This window comes from Neoarius graeffei, chromosome 20 (genome assembly GCF_027579695.1).
Source record: "Neoarius graeffei isolate fNeoGra1 chromosome 20, fNeoGra1.pri, whole genome shotgun sequence".
Classification (NCBI taxonomy): Eukaryota; Metazoa; Chordata; class Actinopteri; order Siluriformes; family Ariidae; genus Neoarius; species Neoarius graeffei.
Genome location: NC_083588.1, coordinates 16,301,545 through 16,327,121, shown reverse-complemented (window position 1 = coordinate 16,327,121; position 25,577 = coordinate 16,301,545). Strand labels below are relative to the sequence as shown.

At 41.4% G+C, this 25,577-nt stretch overlaps 1 protein-coding gene across 4 annotated transcripts in view; it reads left to right on the top strand.

The window, feature by feature from the left end:
- tnrc6c1 (trinucleotide repeat containing adaptor 6C1) overlaps positions 1 to 25,577 on the top strand; it is a 212,556-nt gene that overhangs the window by 136,323 nt on the left and 50,656 nt on the right. For 3 of the 4 annotated variants that reach the window (XM_060901343.1, XM_060901342.1, XM_060901341.1), the window contains exon 4: positions 799 to 1,101. In XM_060901343.1, coding sequence (XP_060757326.1) covers positions 799 to 1,101 — 303 coding nt within the window. Of the gene's footprint in view, positions 1 to 798; positions 1,102 to 17,840; positions 17,914 to 25,577 lie in introns of those variants that run through there. The other variant, XM_060901344.1, reaches the window with a different exon arrangement.

Here is a 25,577-nt window from a genome sequence, read left to right as displayed (position 1 = left end):
GCCAAAAAAGACCATCAAACGACTTCAGCTGGTTCAAAATGCAGCGGCTAGGGTTCTCACACGAACAAAAAGAACAGAGCACATTACTCCAATTCTAAGGTCCCTTCACTGGCTTCCAGTAAGCTACAGAATTGACTTTAAAGCATTGCTGCTGGTGTATAAATCTCTAAATGGTACAGGGCCCAATTACCTCTCTGATATGTTGCAGCGGCCTAACCCAATCAGATCTACCAGATCACAACAGAAAAATTTACTATTAAAACCAGTTGTTAAAACAAAGTGTAGTGAAGCAGCTTTTAGCTACTATGCAGTACATCTATGGAACCAACTCCCAGAGGACATTAAAAATGCTCATGCTGTTGGCAGCTTCAAATCTAGGTTAAAGACCAAGCTGTTCTCAGATGCTTTCTGTTAAATAATTAATATTTTTTACATTTTTTATAATCTTTACTTTCTCTGTATGTTTTAAATTTACTTTAATTTTATTCTATTTTATTCCACTGGTTTCTTTTTCTTTTTCTCCTTTTTTCTTTTTGGCATTTTATTATTTTATTTCTACTATTGTTTAATTCTTATTATTTTCTTTTAATTCTTTTAATTCTTTTAATTAATTGTTTTAGATTAAAAATACAATTATTTTATGTAATTTTATTTCTCTATTGTTTACTGTTTCTGTTTTTGCTTCTGTAAAGCACATTGAACTGCCATTGTGTATGAAATGTGCTATATAAATAAACTTGCCTTGCCTTGCCTTTACTTTTAACTGAACACCACTATCCTTTCATATCTTTTTCATAGTGCCAGACTCTGCCAAGCCCAGCCCTGCTCCTCTTCCCCCTGCCAACCCCAGCGCTACCAACCCCTCTGTGCCCTCAACCAGCAGCAGTGGTGCCAATGGCAAGCGTGTGTCCTCCAGCACCCAGCAGCAGCAGTCGGCAGTACAGCGCTACCCACCTCGAGAGGTGCCACCACGTTTCCGCCAGCACGAACACAAGCAGCTACTGAAGAGAGGACAACCTCTGCCTGGTGGGAGCCTTCCTGTTGTACTGCCTTCCTCAACCAGCCCTACTGTGCAGTCCTTCCCCAGCCAGTCACACCCAGGTCAGCAGCCTGTCCAGTACACTCGCCCATCATTTTGAAAGTCAAGTTAGGAACATGCGCTCCCAGGGGTCGATAAATCATAAATTGATCAGTTAGCCAAGCAGCAGGTGAAAACTCCATTGTGCTGTTTGTGTTCATGTTCTGCTTGCATGAAAGTTTAGTTTTCTATTCAGTGTAACTATGCTAAAAAGAAAACGCAAGGGAAAAAGAACCTCCAGTGGGGGTGACTTTGTAGCAAAAATGTCTGTATCCTCTTCCGGTAATACCTCTGGTGGAAAAAGGTTAAAGGGTGCTGACTGCAAAGTTGAATTTTGGACAAAATGTTCTATGTCTATAGCTGTTGGAGTTTCAAGACGTTGCGATGCTGCACACACAGTGTACCCTGTGTGTCACTGTTTTGCCTAGACAAAATGCGTCCCACGTTGTACGATTCCAAAAATTACTGAAGCAAGCAAGCTGCAAGATCACGTGACTACCGTGGGGCGTGTTTAATCTACTTTTAACCAAAATAAGTAGGTGTGGGCAAACATGGTGGACTCTGCTCTCCTGCCAGTGGAACAGAAAAAGAAAACCTGCCTAGCAAGGTTAGATGGCGTCACTCTTCTGGACAGATAACTAAATCATTCTAGCTAGCGCTCAGCTGTCTTAACCTTTGAATTCATGGGCTCGACTCCACAGTAGCGAGTATGGTGTTTACAGGGACGTTTCACGTGATGTCATCATAACTTCGGATTTGTTTATCCGGCCAAGCTTTGTGTTCGACAGCGACCAGCACAAGTGACCGCAAGTGATTGTAAGCCTAATTCCGTACATCTACAGATGAACTTGTAGAAGTTGCATCTAAAAGAACAATGCTAGAGACCTGTAGTGCTTTTGGATGTAATAACAGACGTGGAGATAAGCCTGGTTTCACTTTTCACTGCCTCCCAGTGAACGCAGAAAGATGAGAAAAATGGCGAGCTGCAGTTAAACAGGAGGACTGGATGATGAAGCATTCCTGTGCGTGTGGAGAACATTTTTATATCAGGTTAGCATGAAAGCTCTGTAAACGTGAAAATGCATATCTGGATGTGAACTTTGGACGTGATCTATTGACTAGCAGCAGGTTTATGCACTGATGATGTAGACTAGGCTACACATAATTAAATATGCTAGATCTAGGCCCTGGTTTGTTTATTACTATTAGAAGTCCACATTTGAGCATACATTTGGCATGAGGTATTTTTCTTTATCAGGACTTTCCCATGACATTCCGGCCAGAAGCCTGCCTCAGAATATTGGTTGGCAGCTGCACTTTTCTAAGTTTTTAGCATCTCTGGTGTATTTAGAAATCCCAAATACTAAATGGTTCAGAATGTCGTAGTGTCCCAAATCCAATAGCTGGTTTGCTGTACAGTAAGTGGAATAAATAGATTTTGTGGGTAAACTAAGAAGAAGCAGCCTTTATTTTTGTCACATGTCCACTCAAGCACAGTGAAATTCCTCCTTTGCTTTTAACCCAATTTGAAGCAGTGAACACAGTGTGTGTGCGTGCGTGCGTGCGTGGGCAGAATAAATAAATACACTTGTGGGTAAACTAAGAAGCAGCAGCCTTTTATTTTTGTCACACATCCACTCAAGCACAGTGAAATTCCTCCTCTGCATTTAACCCAATCTGAAGCAGTGAACGTATGACAGTGAGCGAGTGTGTGGGCAGAATAAATAAATGGGTAAATTATATGGTTCTGTGATGCCTGCATGTTTCAGCTTTTGGATGTAATGCAGAGACTCGGATTGTTGGCATGCCCACGTCTAAGACGCACTATTTCGAATAATGAACGCGTTGTCGAGAGGGGCAGGGGCCAATATGGACGCGAGCATTTTATACCCTATTTGGAGCGTTTCGTGGCGTATTACTTGACTTCATGGTCTCAGTGTCGAAAATCTTGCACAAATATGCAACTTCCAACATAATTATCTGGATATTCAACAGATTTCAGCATCGGATGAATTTGTTTTGACCGCTGCCATATTGAATATACGTCGGACCTGTTCGTGTATTTACGCCGCCCCGTTTGTAGCGTCCCAAGCTAGTAAAACCTGTTCCAAGTCTTTCGCTAGGTGGCGTCTTACGGTCTATGTACGAATATTCGAAAGAGACAAGAAAATATGGATAAGAAAAAAAGAAAAATACATCTATTTTGTCATTCTTCGGCAGAAAGAGAATACATTCACCTGAAAAAACTGATACCCCTGATACCCAAGGTAATTAGTCATACTAGATTTACAGCAACCACTACTACTACTACTCCTACTACTACAAACCCATTCTTGTGCTATAATTTACAAGGAGGAGATAATATAGATGTGATCTATAGTGGCCTGTGGTTGAATTCCAAAATATTGCCACTGATTAAACAATATCTCAATATATTTGGTTGAAGCATTGATTTTTGTCATCTACATTGCTTCATACGGCTTCTAATACCAAAAAAAAAAACAGAATTGAGAAGAAAAAAACAGCCCCTGGGCTGCCCCAGCTGTTCATTGGGCTCGCTTCGCTCACGAGGTTCGCTTCAACTGAAGGATAATCACTGGGCCCCCCATTGTAGAAATGGGCCCCTGTTTTTTCCCAGGAGGGGCCCTGTGGGCACCTTGACCTGCAAAACAATGAGTCTCTGGTAATGTGATCTGCTGGCATAATCTCAAGTTTTATTCGGCATGATGTTTTCTGCACGTCGCCATCTTGGTGTGATGCAGTTCGAGTTATACTAATTAGTTAAAGCTCCTTGCGTTCGGCTATTTCCGTAGGGCCATGCTGTTTACTTCAACAGGTAGGAAAACCACATCAAAGTGATCACATCTTGTCCATATATTGTTCTTGCGAGACATAGGAAAATGCCATTCACAATAAAAACATTCTCGAAAATTTCCGATGACTTTGCAGTCAGCACCTTTTAAAGGGTTTTTTTTTTTGTGCAGCTTGGTCACTCTTTCCACATCCTTTCATATTCCTGTTTCTGGAAATAATGTCTACCATCTGTTCAAGATAATCGATACGGCTAGTGAAAAATAGTTCCTTCCCAGAACCAGACGCTGTAGCAGCAGGTTTTGGGATTCATGTAGCGTGAACCACAGCTTTGATGTGCTTTGCACCTTCAAGAAATGTATGAACCAGTTGTTGTGTATTACATTAAAGGGTTTTTCCCCTCTTTGGGAAACCCAATGGGCAGTAGATTTTATTTTATTTTTTCTTTCTCTGGTTGATGGATGGATGGATGAATGAATTAAAATGAGCAAACTGTACCAGTGTTAACCTGCATATACATTGTAACGTGAGAGAATTCTGTACATTCGTATCTCTTCTGGGCGTCATGAAAATGAAATATCAGCTGGACACACTTTCAGATCGTATAAACTACAGTATTTGATATTGAAACTTCCTACATGGCTCTTTGTGCAGACCAACAAATCCCAGGCATTGCTCTGGCAAACATGCGGTCGAGTTTGCAGTAATTACTCAGCTGTATCTTATATCCACAGTTAATGTTTCTGCAAATAATCCAAATATGCTTTCCATATTGTGTATCTTGGCGCTTTCATCCTGTTTACTTGTTTGGAGTCTGCCTACGCGTGCATGTGGCTGCTTATGAATATACTGGTTTGCTTTGCTGTAGCTTTTCAGACGAAGGAAGGAGCGCAAAAAGACGCGAGTCGTGCTTAGCTGCTTCCTGTGTTTGGGAGGTGCATGTATGGAGATATTCTCTTGGTTTGTGGGTGACTTTCTGTTTGGTTCCAGAAAGCGAGAAAATGGCAGCGACCCAGCTTACTGAACTGCAGTGACTCATTGCTTACGGTATGCATGCATAACCGAGATGTGGGCTGTATTTGATTGACCTGACCTGTGAAAACCCTGTTTCAAGGCGATAGAGGCGGACCCCTGCCCAAGACAGGATTTTGATTGGTCCCTGGGGTGCGTATGTGAAAGGGACGTCCCGTGAGCTGGTAAATAGGCAAGCTGAGGCTTTTCCTAAAGTGTTCCCTTACAGTGCTTTCCAACAGCGTGTACTCCTTTCATTCCTGTGCTCATTTTCTTCCTCTACACTTTCTACCCCCACACATCCCCCTAAAGGTTTCACCGAAAGGAAAGTGGTGATTCAGAGAGAAAACAGTTCAGGTCTGATTTAGGTTTTGTTTTTGTTTGTTTTTCTGCCCCCTTTCAGTCCCACCGTCTCCTGGTGTTTGTCTGTCTGGTTTTTAAGCTGCACATGCTACAAACTGTGGTTGGGCTGCATGTTACTCAAATTGAAACCCAGCTTCGCAATAAGAAACTCCTTATTTTCCATGTGCAAGCATTTTACTGGAAACCTCTGGAGTATAGCTACAGCTCAACCAAAATCTGGCAGCAATACACTCCTATATTCAGAAAATGCTTTCACTTTCTCTCTCGTCTTCATGTTCTTTTCCTCATTCCTCTCACATAAAAGTGCAAGTATTGGATCATTTGGGTTAGAAGTTGAGCGATATATATTCCCCCGTCAGTAAAATTTCATTTTAAAAATGTTCAATAGGACAAAACTGATGTGAAGATCAATGTGTAACGCAAGAGAAATTTCTTCTTAATTTGTCTGGGTTTAGAAAGCAATGAGGCAGTGCTCTATTAGACTAAGAAATCCAATATTTTTGGCCTCCAAGGACGGCTGTTCATCCACAGCATCGAAATGGATTAGCTTTCATTATACAACCCCGATTCCAAAAAAGTTGAGACAAAGTACAAATTGTAAATAAAAACGGAATGTAATGATGTAGAAGTTTCAAAATTCCATATTTTATTCAGAATAGAACATAGATGACATATCAAATGTTTAAACTGAGAAAATGTATCATTTAAAGAGAAAAATGAGGTGATTTTACATTTCATGACAACAACACATCTCAAAAAAGTTGGGACAAGGCCATGTTTACCACTGTGAGACATCCCCTTTTCTCTTTACAACAGTCTGTAAACGTCTGGGGACTGAGGAGACAAGTTGCTCAAGTTTAGGGATAGGAATGTTAACCCATTCTTGTCTAATGTAGGATTCTAGTTGCTCAACTGTCTTAGGTCTTTTTTGTCGTATCTTCCGTTTTATGACGCGCCAAATGTTTTCTATGGGTGAAAGATCTGGACTGCAGGCTGGCCAGTTCAGTACCCGGACCCTTCTTCTACACAGCCATGATGCTGTAATTGATGCAGTATGTGGTTTGGCATTGTCATGTTGGAAAATGCAAGGTCTTCCCTGAAAGAGACGTCGTCTGGATGGAAGCGTATGTTGCTCTAGAACCTGGATATACCTTTCAGCATTGATGGTGTCTTTCCAGATGTGTAAGCTGCCCATGCCACACGCACTAATGCAACCCCATACCATCAGAGATGCAGGCTTCTGAACTGAGCGCTGATAACGACTTGGGTCGTCCTTCTCCTCTTTAGTCCGAATGACACGGCGTCCCTGATTTCCATAAAGAACTTCACATTTTGATTCGTCTGACCACAGAACAGTTTTCCACTTTGCCACAGTCCATTTTAAATGAGCCTTGGCCCAGAGAAGACGTCTGCGCTTCTGGATCGTGTTTAGATACGGCTTCTTCTTTGAACTATAGAGTTTTAGCTGGCAACGGCGGATGGCACGGTGAATTGTGTTCACAGATAATGTTCTCTGGAAATATTCCTGAGCCCATTTTGTGATTTCCAATACAGAAGCATGCCTGTATGTGATGCAGTGCCGTCTAAGGGCCCGAAGATCACGGGCACCCAGTATGGTTTTCCGGCCTTGACCCTTACGCACAGAGATTCTTCCAGATTCTCTGAATCTTTTGATGATATGCACTGTAGATGATGATCTGTTCAAACTCTTTGCAATTTTACACTGTCGAACTCCTTTCTGATAATGCTCCACTATTTGTCGGCGCAGAATTAGGGGGATTGGTGATCCTCTTCCCATCTTTACTTCTGAGAGCCGCTGCCACCCCAAGATGCTCTTTTTATACCCAGTCATGTTAATGACCTATTGCCAATTGACCTAATGAGTTGCAGTTTGGTCCTCCAGCTGTTCCTTTTTTGTACCTTTAACTTTTCCAGCCTCTTATTGCCCCTGCCCCAACTTTTTTGAGATGTGTTGCTGTCATGAAATTTCAAATGAGCCAATATTTGGCATGAAATTTCAAAATGTCTCACTTTCGACATCTGATATGTTGTCTATGTTCTATTGTGAATACAATATCAGTTTTTGAGATTTGTAAATTACTGTATTCCGTTTTTATTTCCAATTTGTACTTTGTCCCAACTTTTTTGGAATCGGGGTTGTACTTTGCTTTACTACGATTGTCTGAATTTTTTCATCGTTACCCAAAAAAACAAAAACAAACCCTGTGGCTACAGATTCTCAATGTGCTAGCAAGCACTTTCTTTTTTGCTTCTATTGTGTTGCTGCATTTTGCAGATCGAGCAGGATGGCATGTTTTCAAGTTGGCATGAACAGTGATTACAAATCACTTGTCTCTTGTCCCTTTTAGAAATGCCTCCATACAGTTAACATACTCAACAAATAGCTGTTTAATCACTTGATTTTCATTATCATTTAAAATTGGGTGGTTAGATTTGACAAGTGGGGGGGGTATTTAATTTTTTTTATTTTTTTTTAAATTATTCAATATTTCAGTGGCTGAAACATAAATAATTGTGAGACAGACATGAGGGTTTTACTGGGAAATGCACCACTTGTATTTTTCATAGAAAAAAACAAAAATGATTCTGCGCATACGCAGAAGAAAACTTTCTCATTTGGATATTCGCATCAGCTCTGACGTAGGACATCATTTCTTGACAACCATGCAGTCTTGTAAACCATATTGCACGCTCCTTCTCCATTGGGTAGAGTGGCGTAATACACATAGGATAAGCGATGTGCTGAAAATATTGCATGCCATCGAACCAAATGAACAGAACCCGCTAGAAGGGAATAGAATACATATGTTATTTACCAGCTGGGAGGTCTGTATCGTGAAATACCGTGACTGAGGTCTTGAAAGTACTTCAAGGCCGATTCGGTATCCATACGGACCGACCTTAAGCTGGTAAAGAATACATTTTTTTTTTCTTTACCAAATTCTAACAGAAAACGAGAGCGCCCGAAAGGGAAAACCGAGCCGAGCCGCCATTTTGAATCCTCATTCACGGCTGTAATGCAAATTGCTTCCTCCTCGGTATACAAGTGCACTTCCATGGCAGGAAAAAAAACTACATTTTGCCGCCTATGTAGTCCCCTATTTATACAAATTGAGTCGTTCAGGATTCAGCCATGTTTTTGCTCGGCGTTAGCAACAGTTAGAGGTTTTTAGCTTTCTCCTGAAATGTTTTCTTTTATGTCTTCTTCCTCAGGGTAGTAAAACTCGCTTTCGCTGTGAAGACTGTCGTTATCGCTATCCATGCTGTAAAATTAATGCTATTCTCCTGAGAAATGCTGGCAAAAATTTATAAGATTATCAAAAATCTTATTAAAAAAAAATAAATAAAAAAAAAGATAAATGTTGACAAAAATTGCGACTATGTTTGTTGTTGTGAACGAGCGAGTCGCCAGAGGTCCGTAACTGGGGTCCGTACCGTAGGATACAGACCCGCTCGCCAGCCAATCAGAGTGCAGGATTTGATGGAAACCGCACCGTGAAAAAAATAATTCCCGATATTTCACTCTGTCACTCCCAGTGTTTTCCCACTGACTAGACGCGTGCTGTCAAAATGGCGAACCAGTTCAAAGTTTCAATTTTTAACTTGTCCATATAATATCAAGAACGTTACGCTGTAGTGCGAAGATATGAAAATATTTTCACTCTTTTGCTTCGCTTACTTGTGAATATAGTCATCACTCGAAGATAAATGTCATATCTTCGCGCAACCCCGTAATATCCTCGATAACACCAACCTCGCCAAAGAGAAATGTTCGTGTATAGGTTTTGGTACCACATCTAAGCACAGTAATGCGTTTGCCTGGTGTCTTGGTGTAGCGGTGGGGGTTACTGGCTTATTACAGGCTAGTTTGCATCAGTTGTATCTCTTTTCCACCAGGATAATGCTGTAGCTGGTGTGGAGCCAGTTCTGCTTTGGTGCTTTGAGAACCGACCCACGTTTCGACAGGTTTGGGAACCGAACATTACATTGGCGGAAGCGCAACGTAAGCCTTATGTAAGCAGGAGCTGTAGTCATAGCCCCAGGTTTGCTTCCACAGGAAGCTACGTGCACTTGAGGGCACTGGTTCCTGTAATGCACAAATACCAAACACACCCTCAGTCACAGTCCTCCCAGTACCGTACCGTACCACAAGTGGTGCTGCCCAGGCCACTGAATTTATCTTATTTCTGAGTGGCAGGCAGTTATAATTTTGTGTGTTTGTGTTTATAATACTTCCAAGGTAGATTTTTTTTTTCCCCCCTCCTCCAGATTCACCATTAAGTTATATTTTAATATTAGTTCTTCAGATTAAAAAAGGACCAAATGTACTGTGTATATCCAGTGAGTGTGTGTGTGTGTTGCCCCCTACTGTCAGCTGTTGGATCTGGCTCGAGTACAGGCTGATGTGCGTCACATCCTGAGCCAAAGGAATAAAGCGAGTGCTACTAAACTGTGGTTGCATAAGTCTCCCACTTACCAACCCCCTTCTTGTTGCCTCCTTCCTACAAGCCTCTGTGTAACCATCTCACACAGGCGTCAGCAGCACAGCTCCCTCAACACATTTGCACAGTGCTTCTGTTGTTCTGTGTGTGTGTGTGTGTGTGTGTGTGAATTCGCTAACATGCTCGGAGTGGAGCAGGTGGTAACATGCTGTTCTCAAGGGTTTTTTGTCTCCTTAGGCAGCATCACAGAAGGCCTTTTTAGATCTTTCAGATTAACATGGCCAATGCACTACAGCTATGATCTTATTTTACCACCTCGGCGTTAAAGCATGTATTCAGTCGCTCTCTGTGCTTGCATGAAATTTCACAAAAACTAAAGAGTGGTTCTTGTCCAATATGACCTGTCATCATATTGGCACAGGAGGGATTTTTGCTTTTGATGCGTTTCAGACTTTTTTTTTTTTTTTAAATCCCCTGCTGGCCAAAAGGCTCGAAGGGGGATTGTCATGGCAATGTCAGTCAGTCCGTCCGTCCGTCCTGGGAAGGGTGCTCGCCTTCTTGCCATTTTTGGAGGAATTTCATAAAACTTGACGAGGCATTGTTATGTGTCAGTAATACGCATATTGTACTTTCATTAAATTGGGCCACATTTTACCAGAGTTACAGCCCTTGATTAACAAAATTATACTTTATGCCTCGGTCACAACCGGCCGTACGTGCTCCTACGGCCAGTCTACGTGCATGAAACGCATGGAGGGCGCGCGTGTGACGTGCTGATTTTTGAGCCGTAGACTGGCCGCAGATGTTCTTTGTCATGTCAAACAAACTCTACGGGCTTACGTTTTTTTTTTTTTTTTTTCAGGTTGCAAGACAAACTTACAGCCAACGTGCGTCTTTCTCCACGAACAAAAAAAACACAGCGATTTGGGAAACGCCAAAAATCGCACGGCCAAAAAATCGTATGTCCGGTTGTGACCTAGGCTTTAGACAATTTCACGAGTGTGTTTTCTTTCTGAAATCAACTCCCTCAGAATTTTTTGGAGGAATTTCACCAAACTTGGTGAAAGGCATTGTGTTATGTCGGTGGTACACATTTATTTTGTTCAATTCGGTCGCATTTTACCAGAGTTACGGCCCTTGATTAACAACCTTGTACTTTGACAGTTTCATGAAGGTGTGCTCGCCTTCTGACATCAACTCCTCTCACAATTTTTGGACGAATTTCTCGAAGCTTGGCAAAAGGCCTTGTTATATGACGGTAATACGCATATTGCGATTTAATTTCGTTTGTGAAAATTTGACCAGAGTTTTGACCCTCGATTAAATAACTTGTACTTTGACAATTTCATGAGGGTGAACGTTCTTCTGAAATCAACTCCTCTCAGAATTTGTGGAGGAATTTCACCGAACTTGGCAAAAGGCTTTGTTGTATGACTGTTATATGCATATTGAAATTTCGTTTAATTTGGGCAAATTTTTACCAGAGTTATGCCCTTGATTTATATTAACAAACTTGTACTTTGGCAGTTTCATCGAGGTGTGCTTGCTTTCTGAAATCAACTTCCCTCGCAATTTTTATTATCCCCCGCTGGCCAAAAGGGCCATTTCCATTCGTCCCAGGAAGGGTACTCACCTTCTGTAATCAACGCCTCTCTCAATTTTTGGAGAAATTTCGTGAAACTTGACAGGATTCTTTCTTATGTTGGTAATACGCATATTGCAATTTCATTCAATTCAGTCACATTTTACCAGAGTTGTGGTGGAGTTGCCAGCGGGGAATATTGTGCTCTTAGAGCACTCTTTGGGGGGGGGGTTGAGTATTCGCAGAGCCCTCTTGGAGTGTGTACCACTGTGCTGGTAGATACGATCTGAGATCTAGTTTACTCGCGGGAGCAGGCCCTGGTTCTCACTGGAGTCCCAAGAGAAGGCGGTGTTGAGTACCGCTGCTGTGAGCACAAGGGTTCCTAGACTCTCAGCCAACCTGCTGTTCCCACCCATTTCAAACAACCTGAGCTTAATGACTTTTTTTTTTTTTTTGGATGCCTCCACCACCGTAAGGTGCAGGAGCCATTATGTTTTTGGGTTGTCCGTCCATGCGTGCGTCCGTCCCGAAACCTTGTGGTCTGTGCGTCCGTCCCGAAACCTTGTGAATGCGATATCTCAAAGGCTAATGAAAGGAATTTCACCAAACTTTCACCATTTGTGCGCTTTGGGACAAACATGAACTGATTAGATTTTGAGATCAAAAGGTCTAAGGTCAAGGTCACTGTGAGGTCAAATGTCTATCCGAAAACCTTGTGAACACAATATCTCCAAGGCTGATACAAGTAATTTCACCAGGTCAAGATTACTGTGAGGTCAAATGTCCATCCCTAAATCACAACTTAATAAGGCCGTGTAGTCTACCGGGCGGAGGCATCCACATCGACGCTGTTGGCGTCGAGTTCTATCTAGTGGTTTTTTTTTTTTTTTATAATTTCCCCAAATTCAACTTTTTTGCTTGTGTGGTTATTATAGATGAAAGTCTTCCGGATTTACCCGGAAATCCGGATATTTGACAAAACTCTTGAAAATCTCCGGTTTCCCGAATGGAGAAATGTATTTTTTGGATTTTTCGCGTTCCTAGATGCGGCGTAATACTTCGCATCGTCCTTGCATGGGCGCAGTCCTTAAATAGCCCAAACACAGTTCATTGATTAAAGGCAGGTGTTCTTTAACGGCGCGCGTGCCAGAGCTCGTTAGGCAAGGCGCGCCTTCAGGTGCACGTGCTAAGGCGCGCAGGACTGACACCATTCTGCGCAAGCGCAACACAATCACACTAGAAAGCATGGTCAAGCTGCCAGTGTAGCTGCAGTCTTTTTAGTTGCGAATTACAAGTATTTCCTCTTGTTAATTCGTCATGTCAAAACAAGCAAAGCTTGCCTCCTCCTTTCGACGTGAAGAGAGGTAAGCAATTTATTATTTTTTTTATTTCCATCAAAGTTGCATTTTATGGCTTCGAAGCTAAGTTTTAGTGCCGTTTCTAGAACACAACATCAAGAAAACGTGGGAGAAACTGCAATAATGGAAGAGCCGGTTTCTAAGCTGCCTAAAACTAGCAGTGGGAATTATTTTTGTTACATAATGTACTCAGGCTGCCAGTCAGTGTGTGACACACACACACCATAGTTAATGGAGGGAGATGGTTAGGAAGGCCGGCAGACTTCAAAGGACTCTTTGTTCAACGTTATGCCATGTCACATGACATTTACCGTGCACACAAACCCTGTTTTGCTATAGAAAAGACTATGCATGCGATGTATTTTCTCAGTTTGAGAATATTCTAAGAATTTTGGTTTAAAATCGTTTTCAAACCGCAACATGCTCGTGCTTCGATTCCGTGTTTGTTTCATGGATGCAAACGGCGTGCCTTTTGGCGGATGCCGCCTTTTTCACGGCTGTCTGGGGGACTTGTGTGAATTGCGCAGATCTGATGAGTTTTTTTTTGGGGGGGGGGGTTGGAGTGTCTGATTATAATTTCATCAAAGTAAATTCTGTATTAAAATTACTAAATAAGCAAATGCTGTTACAGTCCATGAAACCCTCCATGCCATGCTGTACTGATGTAGTAATTCGTGGAAATGGAGCCGCAACCAAGTACTGAGTATATAAATGAACAAACTTTTCAGAAGTTGGACATTTATGTATTGTGAATACTTCTTCTTTTTTTTTTGATTGATCTTGAGAAATATATTCCGGTAATTTGAGATATTGGCTTTCTGATTTTCATGAGGCATCAGCCATAATCGTCAAAACAAAAGGCGGGTTGAAATATTTCACTTTGTGTAATGAATATAGAATATATGAAAGCTTACCTTTTTGAATTAAATTATGGAAAAAAAAAAGAACTTTTTCATGATGGTCTAATTCTAAGGTGTGCGTGCGCACGCACGGTCCACATAGCACCCAGAGATTGTCTCGGCACGGGTTGCACATTGCACGTGTGATGCACGCTTTGTCTAGCATATGGGTCAGCCATCTTGAATGCATGGATGGGAGGATTGTACATGGACTTTACCAAGCTCATTGTTTTCACACCTTGCTGAATTCCAAATAGTTAAGCAAACTGAATTTGTACATGAGGGATTTATGCATAAAAGAACATCATGTTTAGACAATTCCCCATAAAATAAATAATAATAAACAAAAGTGTTCTTATCTATAAGTCTCAGTCAAGTATGACAACTGACTCAAGTCACCAAGATAACAAGCAAACACGCATTTACGATAACTTAAAACTAGACGGCCTTTCGATTTCATAAAATCGGTGAGATTTAGCTCCCTCTAAAATTTGATCATTGTGATGTTTTATTTCTTTTTTGTTTTTTTAAAAGGCCATTCTGTGGCTGGGAAGTTATTTAATTTGAGGGGATTCCTGAGCAAATAATGTGCATGAAATCGCTCGCTTCGCGCAGTCAAGCAAACCGAGGAAGTCCGTGTGCATATGCTCAGGTTTACCTTCGTCGTTGTCTTTTTCTTCTTTTGGGTTTTACAGCAGCTGGCATCCAGTGTTGCATTACTACCATCTACAGGTTTACCTTGACCATGCACTGACAGTTCCATCATTCTGTCACTAAACGAACAGCTGATCACACCGAGGTGCTCGCTGACTGCCTATGTTTATTACTTTGGTCCTGCGTTTCCTTTTCTTCGCAACATAACGTCGTCTCGCTTTCCGTTACTGTAGTCGGTCTTTCACGTTTCATTTGCGTCCTCCGTTGTTCTCTCCCATTTCAAATTTGTATCCCACGATGCCTTGCGCGAACAGGGAAAGCTCACCACGTGGTGCATGACGTAGTATCTTGTATTGCATCATGGTGAAGCAGGAAAAAATAGTGGAGAATTTAGGGCCATGTGGGCCTGAATTCATTCATTGTTCTATTTAAAAAAAAAAAGTAATAAAATTGGAAGTCTGCGATTTTAAATTCAGTAGCTTTCGGTCCACTAAACAAAAATAATTGGGTGTCGGGAAAATTCTTTTTATGACCTACACTTGAAAAATCTGAAAGGCAGGCTAGCTTTAAATTGAGTAATATTTAGTCAAGTTTTTAAACATATATAAAGCTTATATTTGTAAGGAACAAAGGAAAGGCCTATGATAAAACACATGATGGTCTGACCCATGACCCGTCATGATATCCAGTTTCATTTAGTTGAGCGAAAGCTGATTTCTTTCCTGTTGGATATATGATGAACATGCTTGCCGACGCTCCTGTTTGAGAGTGATCGCAAACCCTCCGTCACACGTTTTCATTACTGCTAAGCATTAGTTTGATGTTGGTGTAGTAACAGCTAAGCAGTAAACAGCTTGTCCTATCTAGCTGTTATGGGAGATTTATGGCTGTGTGGTACCTGAAAAACTAAAAGTACCACGAAAACTAAAACTAGTCAGAAAGAAAGCACAACTTTATTCATCACACACTTGTGAAATTCCTCTCTGCATTTAACCTATCTGAAGCAGTGAGCGCACACATACCCAGAGCAGTGGGCAGCTATGCTAACAGCGCCTGGGGAGCAGTTGGGAGTTGGGTGCCTCGCTCAAGGGCACCTCAGCTCAAGGCCGTCCCATATTAGCCTAACCGCATGTCTTTGGACTGTGAGGGAAACCCATGCAGACACGGGGAGAACATGCAAACTCCACACAGAAAGGCCCCCGTCAGCCACTGGGCTCGAACCCAGAACCTTCTTGCTGTGAGGTGACCGTGCTACCCACCACACCAACGTGCCGCCCATTTCTTCAAATTAAAACTACTTTATGCACATGTAAAACTACAGTGGGGCAAAAAAGTAGTCAGCCAGCCACCAGTAAATTCCTCGGTAAAATAAGTATTTGGTCACCTACAAACAAGCAAGATTTCTGGCTCTCACAGACCTGTAACAACTTCTTTAAGAGGCTCCTCTGTCCTCCACTCGTTACCTGTATTAATGGCACCTGTTTGAACTCGTTATCAGTATAAAAGACACCTGTCCACAACCTCAAACAGTCACACTCCAAACTCCACTATGGCCAAGACCAAAGAGCTGTCAAAGGACACCAGAAACAAAATTGTAGACCTGCACCAGGCTGGGAAGACTGAATCTGCAATCGGTAAGCAGCTTGGTGTGAAGAAATCAACTGTGGGAGCAATTATTGGAAAATGGAAGACATACAAGACCACTGATGATCTCCCTCGATCTGGGGCTCCATGCAAGATCTCACCCCGTGGGGTCAAAATGATCACAAGAATGGTGAGCAAAAATCCCAGAACCACACGGGGGGACCTAGTGAATGACCTGCAGAGAGCTGGGACCAAAGTAACAAAGGCTTCCATCAGTAACACACTACGCCGCCAGGGACTCAAATCCTGCAGTGCCAGATGTGTCCCCCTGCTTAAGCCAGTACATGTCCAGGCCCTTCTGAAGTTTGCTAGAGAGCATTTGGATGATCCAGAAGAGGATTGGGAGAATGTCATATGGTCAGATGAAACCAAAATAGAACTTTTTGGTAAAAACTCAACTTGTCATGTTTGGAGGAGAAAGAATGCTGAGTTGCATCCAAAGAACACCATACCTACTGTGAAGCATGGGGGTGGAAACATCATGCTTTGGGGCTGTTTTTCTGCAAAGGGACCAGGACGACTGATCCGTGTAAAGGAAAGAATGAATGGGGCCATGTACCGTGAGATTTTGGGTGAAAACCTCCTTCCATCAGCAAGGGCATTGAAGATGAAACGTGGCTGGGTCTTTCAGCATGACAATGATCCCAAACACACCGCCCGGGCAACGAAGGAGTGGCTTCGTAAGAAGCATTTCAAGGTCCTGGAGTGGCCTAGCCAGTCTCCAGATCTCAACCCCATAGAAAATCTTTGGAGGGAGTTGAAAGTCCATGTTGCCCAGCGACAGCCCCAAAACATCACTGCTCTAGAGGAGATCTGCATGGAGGAATGGGCCAAAATACCAGCAACAGTGTGTGAAAACCTTGTGAAGACTTGGAGAAAACGTTTGACCTCTGTCATTGCCAACAACAAAGTATTGAGATGAACTTTTGTTATTGACCAAATACTTATTTTCCACCATAATTTGCAAATAAATTCTTTAAAAATCAGACAACGTGATTTTCTGGATTTTTTTTTTTTTCTCATTCTGTGTCTCATAGTTGAAGTGTACCTATGATGAAAATTACAGGCCTCTCTCATCTTTTTAAGTGGGAGAACTTGCACAATTGGTGACTGACTAAATACTTTTTGCCCCACTGTAACTAAAACAAAACTGAAATTAAGATACAAGCTGAAAGAATAAGTAAAAATAAAGACGAATGAAAATTTCAAAACGATAACCCTGATCTTGCTCATCTTGCTCCCCCTATGGACGGATGGATGCGCGTGCACTTTCTTTCCTCCCCCACTTCTTTACAGGGCGAAGACATTTAGCTCTTGGCCACCTGCCTACATCCATTTCAGCCTGTTTCCCATTTGGTGTTGTTTTTCCCCTTTCCTTTTAAAGGTGGGGGTGGGTGCACAAACCCTTCAACTGATATTCAGTGTCCGAGTATTATCCATTTCTTAAAACAGATTGTGTTAAACCAACAAGTGTGGTAGCAGTAAGAGCGAGACCGAGCGTGAATGTGCGTGTTTTTTGTGTGTTCACATTCACGCATAAATCTAATTTCTTTGCAGACACCGTACTGTTTTTCTTTGTGCTGCTGTTGAAGGAGCTCCAAATGCAATGTGCTAGTTGCAGCCAAACTTGTCTCGGTTTAAGATTTTGTGACCGTTTAGAAGCCTAAACCAAGCACGGAACAATGGCAAGAAAAGAAATCGTTCACTCTGCTGTGTTTTCGCACTCCAGTGTGATCGTGCACTGGAAGGCGCTCCCTATTTTAACCTTCACCCAGGGTGAGCGTCCCGCACGCAAGCACAAGTCTGCTCTCCACTCCAGGAGCACAGAGAGATATAAATAAGGCTCGAGCGAGGGAGCTGTATCGGATCCTCTCGAAGCAGTGTGGGATGAACGGGGCGGTCGCTTGTACGCCGTGCTGCGGTTTCTTGGCAGCAGTTCAAAAGTGAACCTTCGAAGGCGTATTGCAGGAGACGTTGTATCAGGAATGCCTGACGTTCTGCACACAACCTAAAGCCCATGGGACGATGGTCGGGAGGCTTCTCTCTTCAGGTATTTTTCCACTGCTTCATCTCCCCACCCCCTCTCGACGAAAACATTGCTCTTCCACTCTCTTCTCTGCGCAGCACTGCTTCTGTTTATTTTGGTCTCACGGTATTCTGGTGGCTACAAATAAAGTGCAAAGCCACAGAAGGCGGCTTTCTGCAGAACATAAGTGTGCTTTGTTGAACGTGTTCCAGAGCGATACGGCTATGTTGACAACAGCAATAAGCTGTTTTGGCAATGTTTCAGACTTGATAAAATGGCGTCTTTTGCTATGCAGCGACTCTTTAAAAAAGGATGGTGCTTATGTCAGAAGCATGCCCCCTCCTCTCTCGGTCTCTCTCTCTCTCTCTCTCTCTTGCTCCTACCTCTTATGTTCTTTCACTTGCACACAGTGCGTCTGTTTTTCTCTGGTTGAAAGCGTGTTCTGCAAGCTGCCTGCCTGGAGTGCAGGAAAGTCGTTTTCCCTACAGCCGAAGCACACCAAACCGTGTGCGCACATGCAAAGGCACAGGAAAACAACACAATTGAACCAGGAAAAATGGGCAGTGCTTGCCAAGTAAATAACCACACATGAGCATTTAAATGCTTTTAAATGTTAGTGATTTTCTTTTAAAGGAAATGGGGCATATCCCAGTTGGTCAGGCTTTGGATAGGAAGTTAAAGATTTGTGGTGATTTTAGTTAAAAAGACCTAGATGACACGTAACAAGTGTCACCTACCTGGTAAATGTTGTGTAGAATTTTATGGTAATTATACCCCCACTGGGGGGGGGGGGGTTACTTGTTTACCTCTGTCTGAAACACCCTTTTTCTCAGGAACCACAAATCATAGTCACCTGGTACTGAGCTTCAGCTTGGGGTTCTATACCGTTTTCAGGTCTATCGCATGTCGACTTCCTGTTTACCGACCAAATGTATTTACGAAACAGTGTAGATTTACAAAATTTTCATAACTTTTTTTTTTTTTCCTCAGCAACTACAAATCACAACTGCTTGATATTTGGTATCGAGCTTCAGCTTGGGGTTCTATACCGTCTATACCGTTATCAGGTCTGTCGCGCGTCGACTTCCTGTTTACCGACCAAATGTATTTACGAAACAGCGTAGATTTACAAAATTTTCATAACACTTTTTTTGTTTTTTTTTTCTCAGCAACTACAAATCACAACTGCTTGATATTTGGTATCGAGCTTCAGCTTGTGGTTCTATACCGTGGATACTGTTTTCAGGTCTGTCGCACGTCGACTTCCTGTTTACCGACCGAATGTATTTACGAAACACAGCGTAGATTTACAAAATTTTCATAACACTTTTTTTTTTTTTTCTCAGCAACTACAAATCACAACTGCTTGATATTTGGTATCGAGCTTCAGCTTGGGGTTCTATACCGTCTATACCGTTATCAGGTCTGTCGTGCGTCGACTTCCTGTTTACCGACCAAATGTATTTACGAAACACAGCGTAGATTTACAAAATTTTCATAACACTTTTTTTGTTTTTTTTTTCTCAGCAACTACAAATCACAACTGCTTGATATTTGGTATCGAGCTTCAGCTTGCGGTTCTATACCGTGGAGACTGTTTTCAGGTCTGTCGCACGTCGACTTCCTGTTTACCGACCGAATGTATTTACGAAACACACAGCGTGGATTTACAAAGTTTTCATAACTTTTTTTTGTTTTTGTTTTTTTTCTCAGCAACTATAAATCACAACTGCTTGATATTTGGTATCGAGCTTCAGCTTGGGGTTCTATGCCGTCTATACCGTTATCAGGTCTGTCGCACGTCGACTTCCTGTTTACCGACCAAATGTATTTACGAAACAGCATAGATTTACAAAATTTTCATAACTTTTTTTTTTTTTTTCTCAGCAACTACAAATCACAACTGCTTGATATTTGGTATCGAGCTTCAGCTTGCGGTTCTATATCGTGGATACCGTTTTCAGGTCTGTCGCACGTCGACTTCCTGTTTACCGACCAGTGATGGGAATAACGGCGTTAGAAATAACGGCGTTACTAACGGCATTACTTTTTTTAGTAACGAGTAATCTAACTAATTACTTTTTACATCGTTATAACGCCGTTCCCGTTACTTACAATAAAATACTATGCGTTACTTTATTAAAGCTGTTCTCATCTGGCACGCTGCTCGTTCAGCCTTTCTTTACTCTGCTTTAGTGTGGGGCGGGGAGACACGAGACAACGGCACAGTAAGCCAATCAGAGTAGATTTGGACAACATACATAGGTAGGCCACGCCTACTGCACTACTGCGTGGTCTTTCAATCGGAAGACACAGCGATGGCGAGCGGTCAGCCCAGCACTGCGCTTTCACACTGGAAATACAGCCAGGACTTTTCATTACTTGAAATAAAAGGCAAGAGTGTTTACGTGCAATGCACATTATGTCGAGGAACAAAGCGTTTGTCCTCGTCAGTGGCCAGTAATTAGTAACATAATTTTAATAACTACAAAAATATATTACATTTGATAGATGTCTTATCTCACATTGTCCCACAAAAATATTAATATAGTGTAGATAACATTACTAATTGGTTCTGTTAAGTGTCCATTTCAGTCATTAAACACATTTAACATTCACTTTTATTATGATTACACTAATTGAATTTGATTTTTTTTTTTGAGGGGGAACAAAATGTAACGGAATAATTACTTTCCCTGGTAATTAGTTACTTTCATGACAAAGTAACTCCGTTACTAACTCAGTTACTTTTTGGGAAAAGTAACTAGTAACTATAACTAATTACTTTTTGAAAGTAACGTGCCCAACACTGTTACCGACCGAATGTATTTACGAAACACAGCGTAGATTTACAAAATTTTCATAACTTTTTTTTTTTTCTTCTCAGCAACTACACATCACAACTGCTTGATATTTGGTATCGAGCTTCAGCTTGCGGTTCTATACCATTGATACCGTTTTCAGGTCTGTCGCATGTCGACTTCCTGTTTACCGACCGAATGTATTTACGAAACAGCGTAGATTTACAAAATTTTCATAACTTTTTTTTTTTTTCTTCTCAGCAACTACACATCACAACTGCTTGATATTTGGTATCGAGCTTCAGCTTGCGGTTCTATACCATTGATACCGTTTTCAGGTCTGTCGCACGTCGACTTCCTGTTTACCGACCGAATGTATTTACGAAACAGCGTAGATTTACAAAATTTTCATAACTTTTTTTTTTTTTCCTCAGCAACTAGACATCACAACTGCTTGATATTTGGTATCGAGCTTCAGCTTGGGGTTCTATGCCGTCTATACCGTTATCAGGTCTGTCGCACGTCGACTTCCTGTTTACTGACCAAATGTATTTACGAAACGCAGCGTAGATTTACAAAATTTTCATAACTTTTTTTTTTTTTTTTTTTTTCCTCCTCAGCAACTACACATCACAACTGCTTGATATTTGGTATCGAGCTTCAGCTTGCGGTTCTATACCGTGGATACCGTTTTCAGGTCTGTCGCACGTCGACTTCCTGTTTACCGACCAAATGTATTTACGAAACAGCGTAGATTTACAAAATTTTCATAACACTTTTTTTTTTTTTTTCTTGGCAACTACAAATCACAACTGCTTGATATTTGGTATCGAGCTTCAGCTTGCGGTTCTATACCGTGGATACCGTTTTCAGGTCTGTCGCATGTCGACTTCTTGTTTACCAACCGAATGTATTTACGAAACACAGTGTAGACTTACAAAATTTTCATAACATTTTTAGATTAGATTAGCTAGATTAGATAAAACTTTATTGATCCCTTTGGACGGGTTCCCTCAGGGAAATTAAGAAAAAAACACTGCGTCTTCGTAAGAAGAGCAGAAAAGTAAAAAAAGGTGGGAAAAAAAGAGGTTTACAGAGCTACTGGAGAGGCAGCCGTCTCACACAGCGCCCATACTACAAATCATAACTGCTTGATATCTGGTACCGAGCTTCAGCTTGGGGTGTTATACCGTTTTCAGGTCTGTCGCACGTCGACTTCCTGTTTACCGACTGAATGTACTTACGAAACCTATAGGGTGGATTTTGACGCTATTTCAAGAAGTAAAATGCTATTTCAAGATTACAGTTTACCAGGATGCTGTTTGAAATCCCTGGGGAGAGACACTGCTCTTTACTCGTTTTTGGGTTGATTATACAGAAACTGATTCCGTCCGTCCATCCGGTCACATTTTCGTTTCAGGGCCATATCTTTTAAAACTAAAGATATTTTCATGAAACTTTGTATACTGTACGTATCAAGCAACATGTGAACTGGTGCCTTTTGCTATTTTGGATTTTTGAAGAAAAATTTTTTTTTTCAAACTTTTACATAGAAAATAGATTTTGACTAATACCCTGTCCACACTAGGGATTTTGTACCGATACGATACTACTTTCGTACCGCAACACCTGTCCACACTAGCAACTATACCGGTACTGTAGCGGTATAACTGTATCGGTACGAAACCCACAAATGTATGGGTTTCGTACCAGTACAGTATCGGTACTGTAGCGCTTCGCTGTAGTGTGGACAGATGAAGCGGTTCTGTATCGATACAAATATAATGCGCATGCACAAAGTCACACACCTCAATCGATGTCTTCGCTGAATAAAATAGTGAAGAACGGAGATTCGTTTTCTTTGTTTCTTTCTCAACTGCCTCGCGTGTTTTATACGATTCGACTGGATAAATGACCACCAGAAATACAGACTGTACATTGACAGCAAAAAGCGCACACACGTTGTTTCATCCGCCATATTCTCGGAAGGAAGTTACTCGGTAACCACGGAAACATTTCACGCACGCGCATTTCAACTACCGTGAAAGAAAACCGCAAACATTTCTCGCTAGTGTGGACAGACGCACTAAACTGTACCGGTATACTTTGTATCGATACCGGTATACATGTGAACACGGCATTAGTTTCTAAGAGCAGTGTTAGTTTCCGGAGCATATATTCATGATATGGATTTGAAACTTGGTATACATGTTAACAAGGTGATGTAGATGTGCCTTTTCATACTAAGAAAATTGAGAAATTAATTTTTCATGTTTCCATGGAAACACTTTCAGACTTGGTCTCTCTTAGGGGTAGGTTTTGTTTCCAGAGCAGAACTTGAAAACTGAGTGGTATGGTCTTGAAAGTTGGTATGTGTGTTGATTAAGTAATGTATACGTGCCCTTTGATACTAAGAAATGTGAGATTTTAATTTTTAGCTCACCTGGACCAAAGGTCCGGTGGGTTTATGCCATGGGCTGCTGAGGTCAGTGTAAAGATGTAGGGTTGGTTGGTTTTCTGCAGCAGAACTTGAAAAATGTGACACAAGATCTTGAAACTTGGTATATAGGGCGGGGGATATAGATGACCTGTTTTATTTGTTGAAGTCAACTTTCATAAGTGTCCTATTCCTTCGATCGCTTGCATTCTGATATAAGCGGGGGGGGGATACGTAAGTGAGCAGTAGCTCACAGTTGATCTTGTTGAACAATAATTGCTATTTGCTGGCATTATTAAAAAATTTATACACTGCCTGGCCAATAAGTCACTCTTTGGATTTAAATAAGCAAATACTTTAGACATTTAGATTGGATAATTACTGCAGTAATTGTGTTTCAGCTGGCAACAATTCTTTTAACCCTAACCGATGCAGTGAGTAGCTTTTCATCTCTTAAACAACCATGTTAGAAGATGCATCCCATCGTCATGGAAAAGATGTTACTGTATTTCAGAAGGTGATTCACGTGACGTCAGGAAACTGCCAGTGTTTTTTGAGTCACGGGAAAGCAGTCAGGCTCGCTCTCTTCTGATTGGTTTCTGACTGCATTACTCGTGAATATCAATCAGATAACTTTTATAGGGATGTTCTCTCGCTTTCACCATTCCTGATGAAGTATTCAGCAAAATTTCCGTCGGCTAGTTTTGATGTTCTGCTTCACGGGAGATTCTGAAGTGAGTTTTTATAGCCTTACCTACTTATTTCTTTAAAATCAAACTGATTCATGTAAATAACCGAGAATATAACTGTAGTTTTGATGAAAAATATTGAGATCTTGGTGGTCAGAATGAGATTTAAAAAAAACTGAAGTGAGAAACACAAGTGTCAATTTCAGTTCAGTTAATGTGAAGTGTTTATCGGATGTGGCTCATGCGTTTTTTTTCGAGGTTCGCCTTGAAAGCTGTGAACGTTAATCGAAATCATTTATATTCTTTAATATAAACACTAGTAGGCCCTACTTAGAAATGCAAAGGCCTGCAGAGCACAATGAAGGTATTAAAAATAATCATTTATTACTTTTTTTTTTTATTTTTATTTTGAGAGAGAGTGGTAGATGTGAATGACGGTGTTTATTTGTGCATGTTTTATAAGGCCAAAAAAAAATGTGTGTTTCCGGTTACGTAGATTTCAAAACTAGGGTCGGTAGGCAGGCTTTTTTTTTTTGAATTTTTTTTTTCAAGATGGTTGCCATAACCTATATTTAGACAGGAATAATTTCACAAAATATAATGAATTTATTTGCAGGTCACCTGAGTTACCACCTTCTGATGAATCTGATGCAGCGTGAGACACATTTTAACATGAATTTTTCTGTAAATATAACAGCTCAATACACCATGAGAGAGAGAGAGCAGCCCCGCCCCTCTCTGCTCCCTGAGTGCAGCTCGTCGCCTTGGTAACGGTGCAGGGAAAAGACACAATATAACAAGCAGAGTGCTTTTTCTCAGAGTTCCCTCTCCTCGAACAACGCTGATTTACACGGAAACGAAAGGAGATATTCACAAAATTCTTTCACATTGAGTGCTACAAGGCTCCCATGAACACATTAATGTAATTTTTTTTGTCCCTAGTGTAAAAAATGTGGCCACTAGAGCGAGTTAAAAACAAGTGACTTTTCTGATTTTGCAGTAAAAGCGCTGCCACGTTTATAATGTGAGTCTATGGGAGAGCGCGGCTGTCCTCTCCTCACTTTCAGGCTTCTCATTCAAAAACTGTAAATCCTATCGCTCAGGTAGACATTTGTCTTGATTCACACAATGTGTGACTACAACTTTTGAGAAAATTGTGTGTGGAGAGTGAAAATTGTGGCTGAGAAAACAGTTTAAATGAGAAAGTTTGAGCTTTTTTTTTCCAAGCTGCCTCCACTCTAAACTCCTGAGCGCCACTGGTGTGTAACGCAATAGACACCCATTATAAAGCCTGAATTTCTCCAGATTTGCTCATGGTGTTTGATCTGTGACTGATCAAAAAGTATAGAACCTAGCAAAAAAGTTGAATGCCAGATCCACACAGGAGAATTTTGTCTCCGTTTTAAAGTTTGAATCATGTCTCTAGGTGAAAGACAAAATAAGCGTTATCTCTGCTTCTGTTCCCTTCCCGACACACTACTGCCTCTGCCGAGTGCGCGCGCACACTGCATGTCGGGACCGCGGATGAGTTACTCTCCCCTGATCAATGAAGTCTGCGGGGAATTTGTGGTTGTTATCGGTACAAACAGCGCGAATCACAACTTAAATGAGTGGGGTTCAGTTTGACATTGTCAGTCCGTTAGATAAACATTTAATTTTATTAAAATCAAAAATTAATATTTAGAGCCTGTGGGCTACAAAAATAAGTCATTAAAGTAGCCGGCTGGACTTAATTGTGTAGTCGGCTGTATGGCCGGCAGC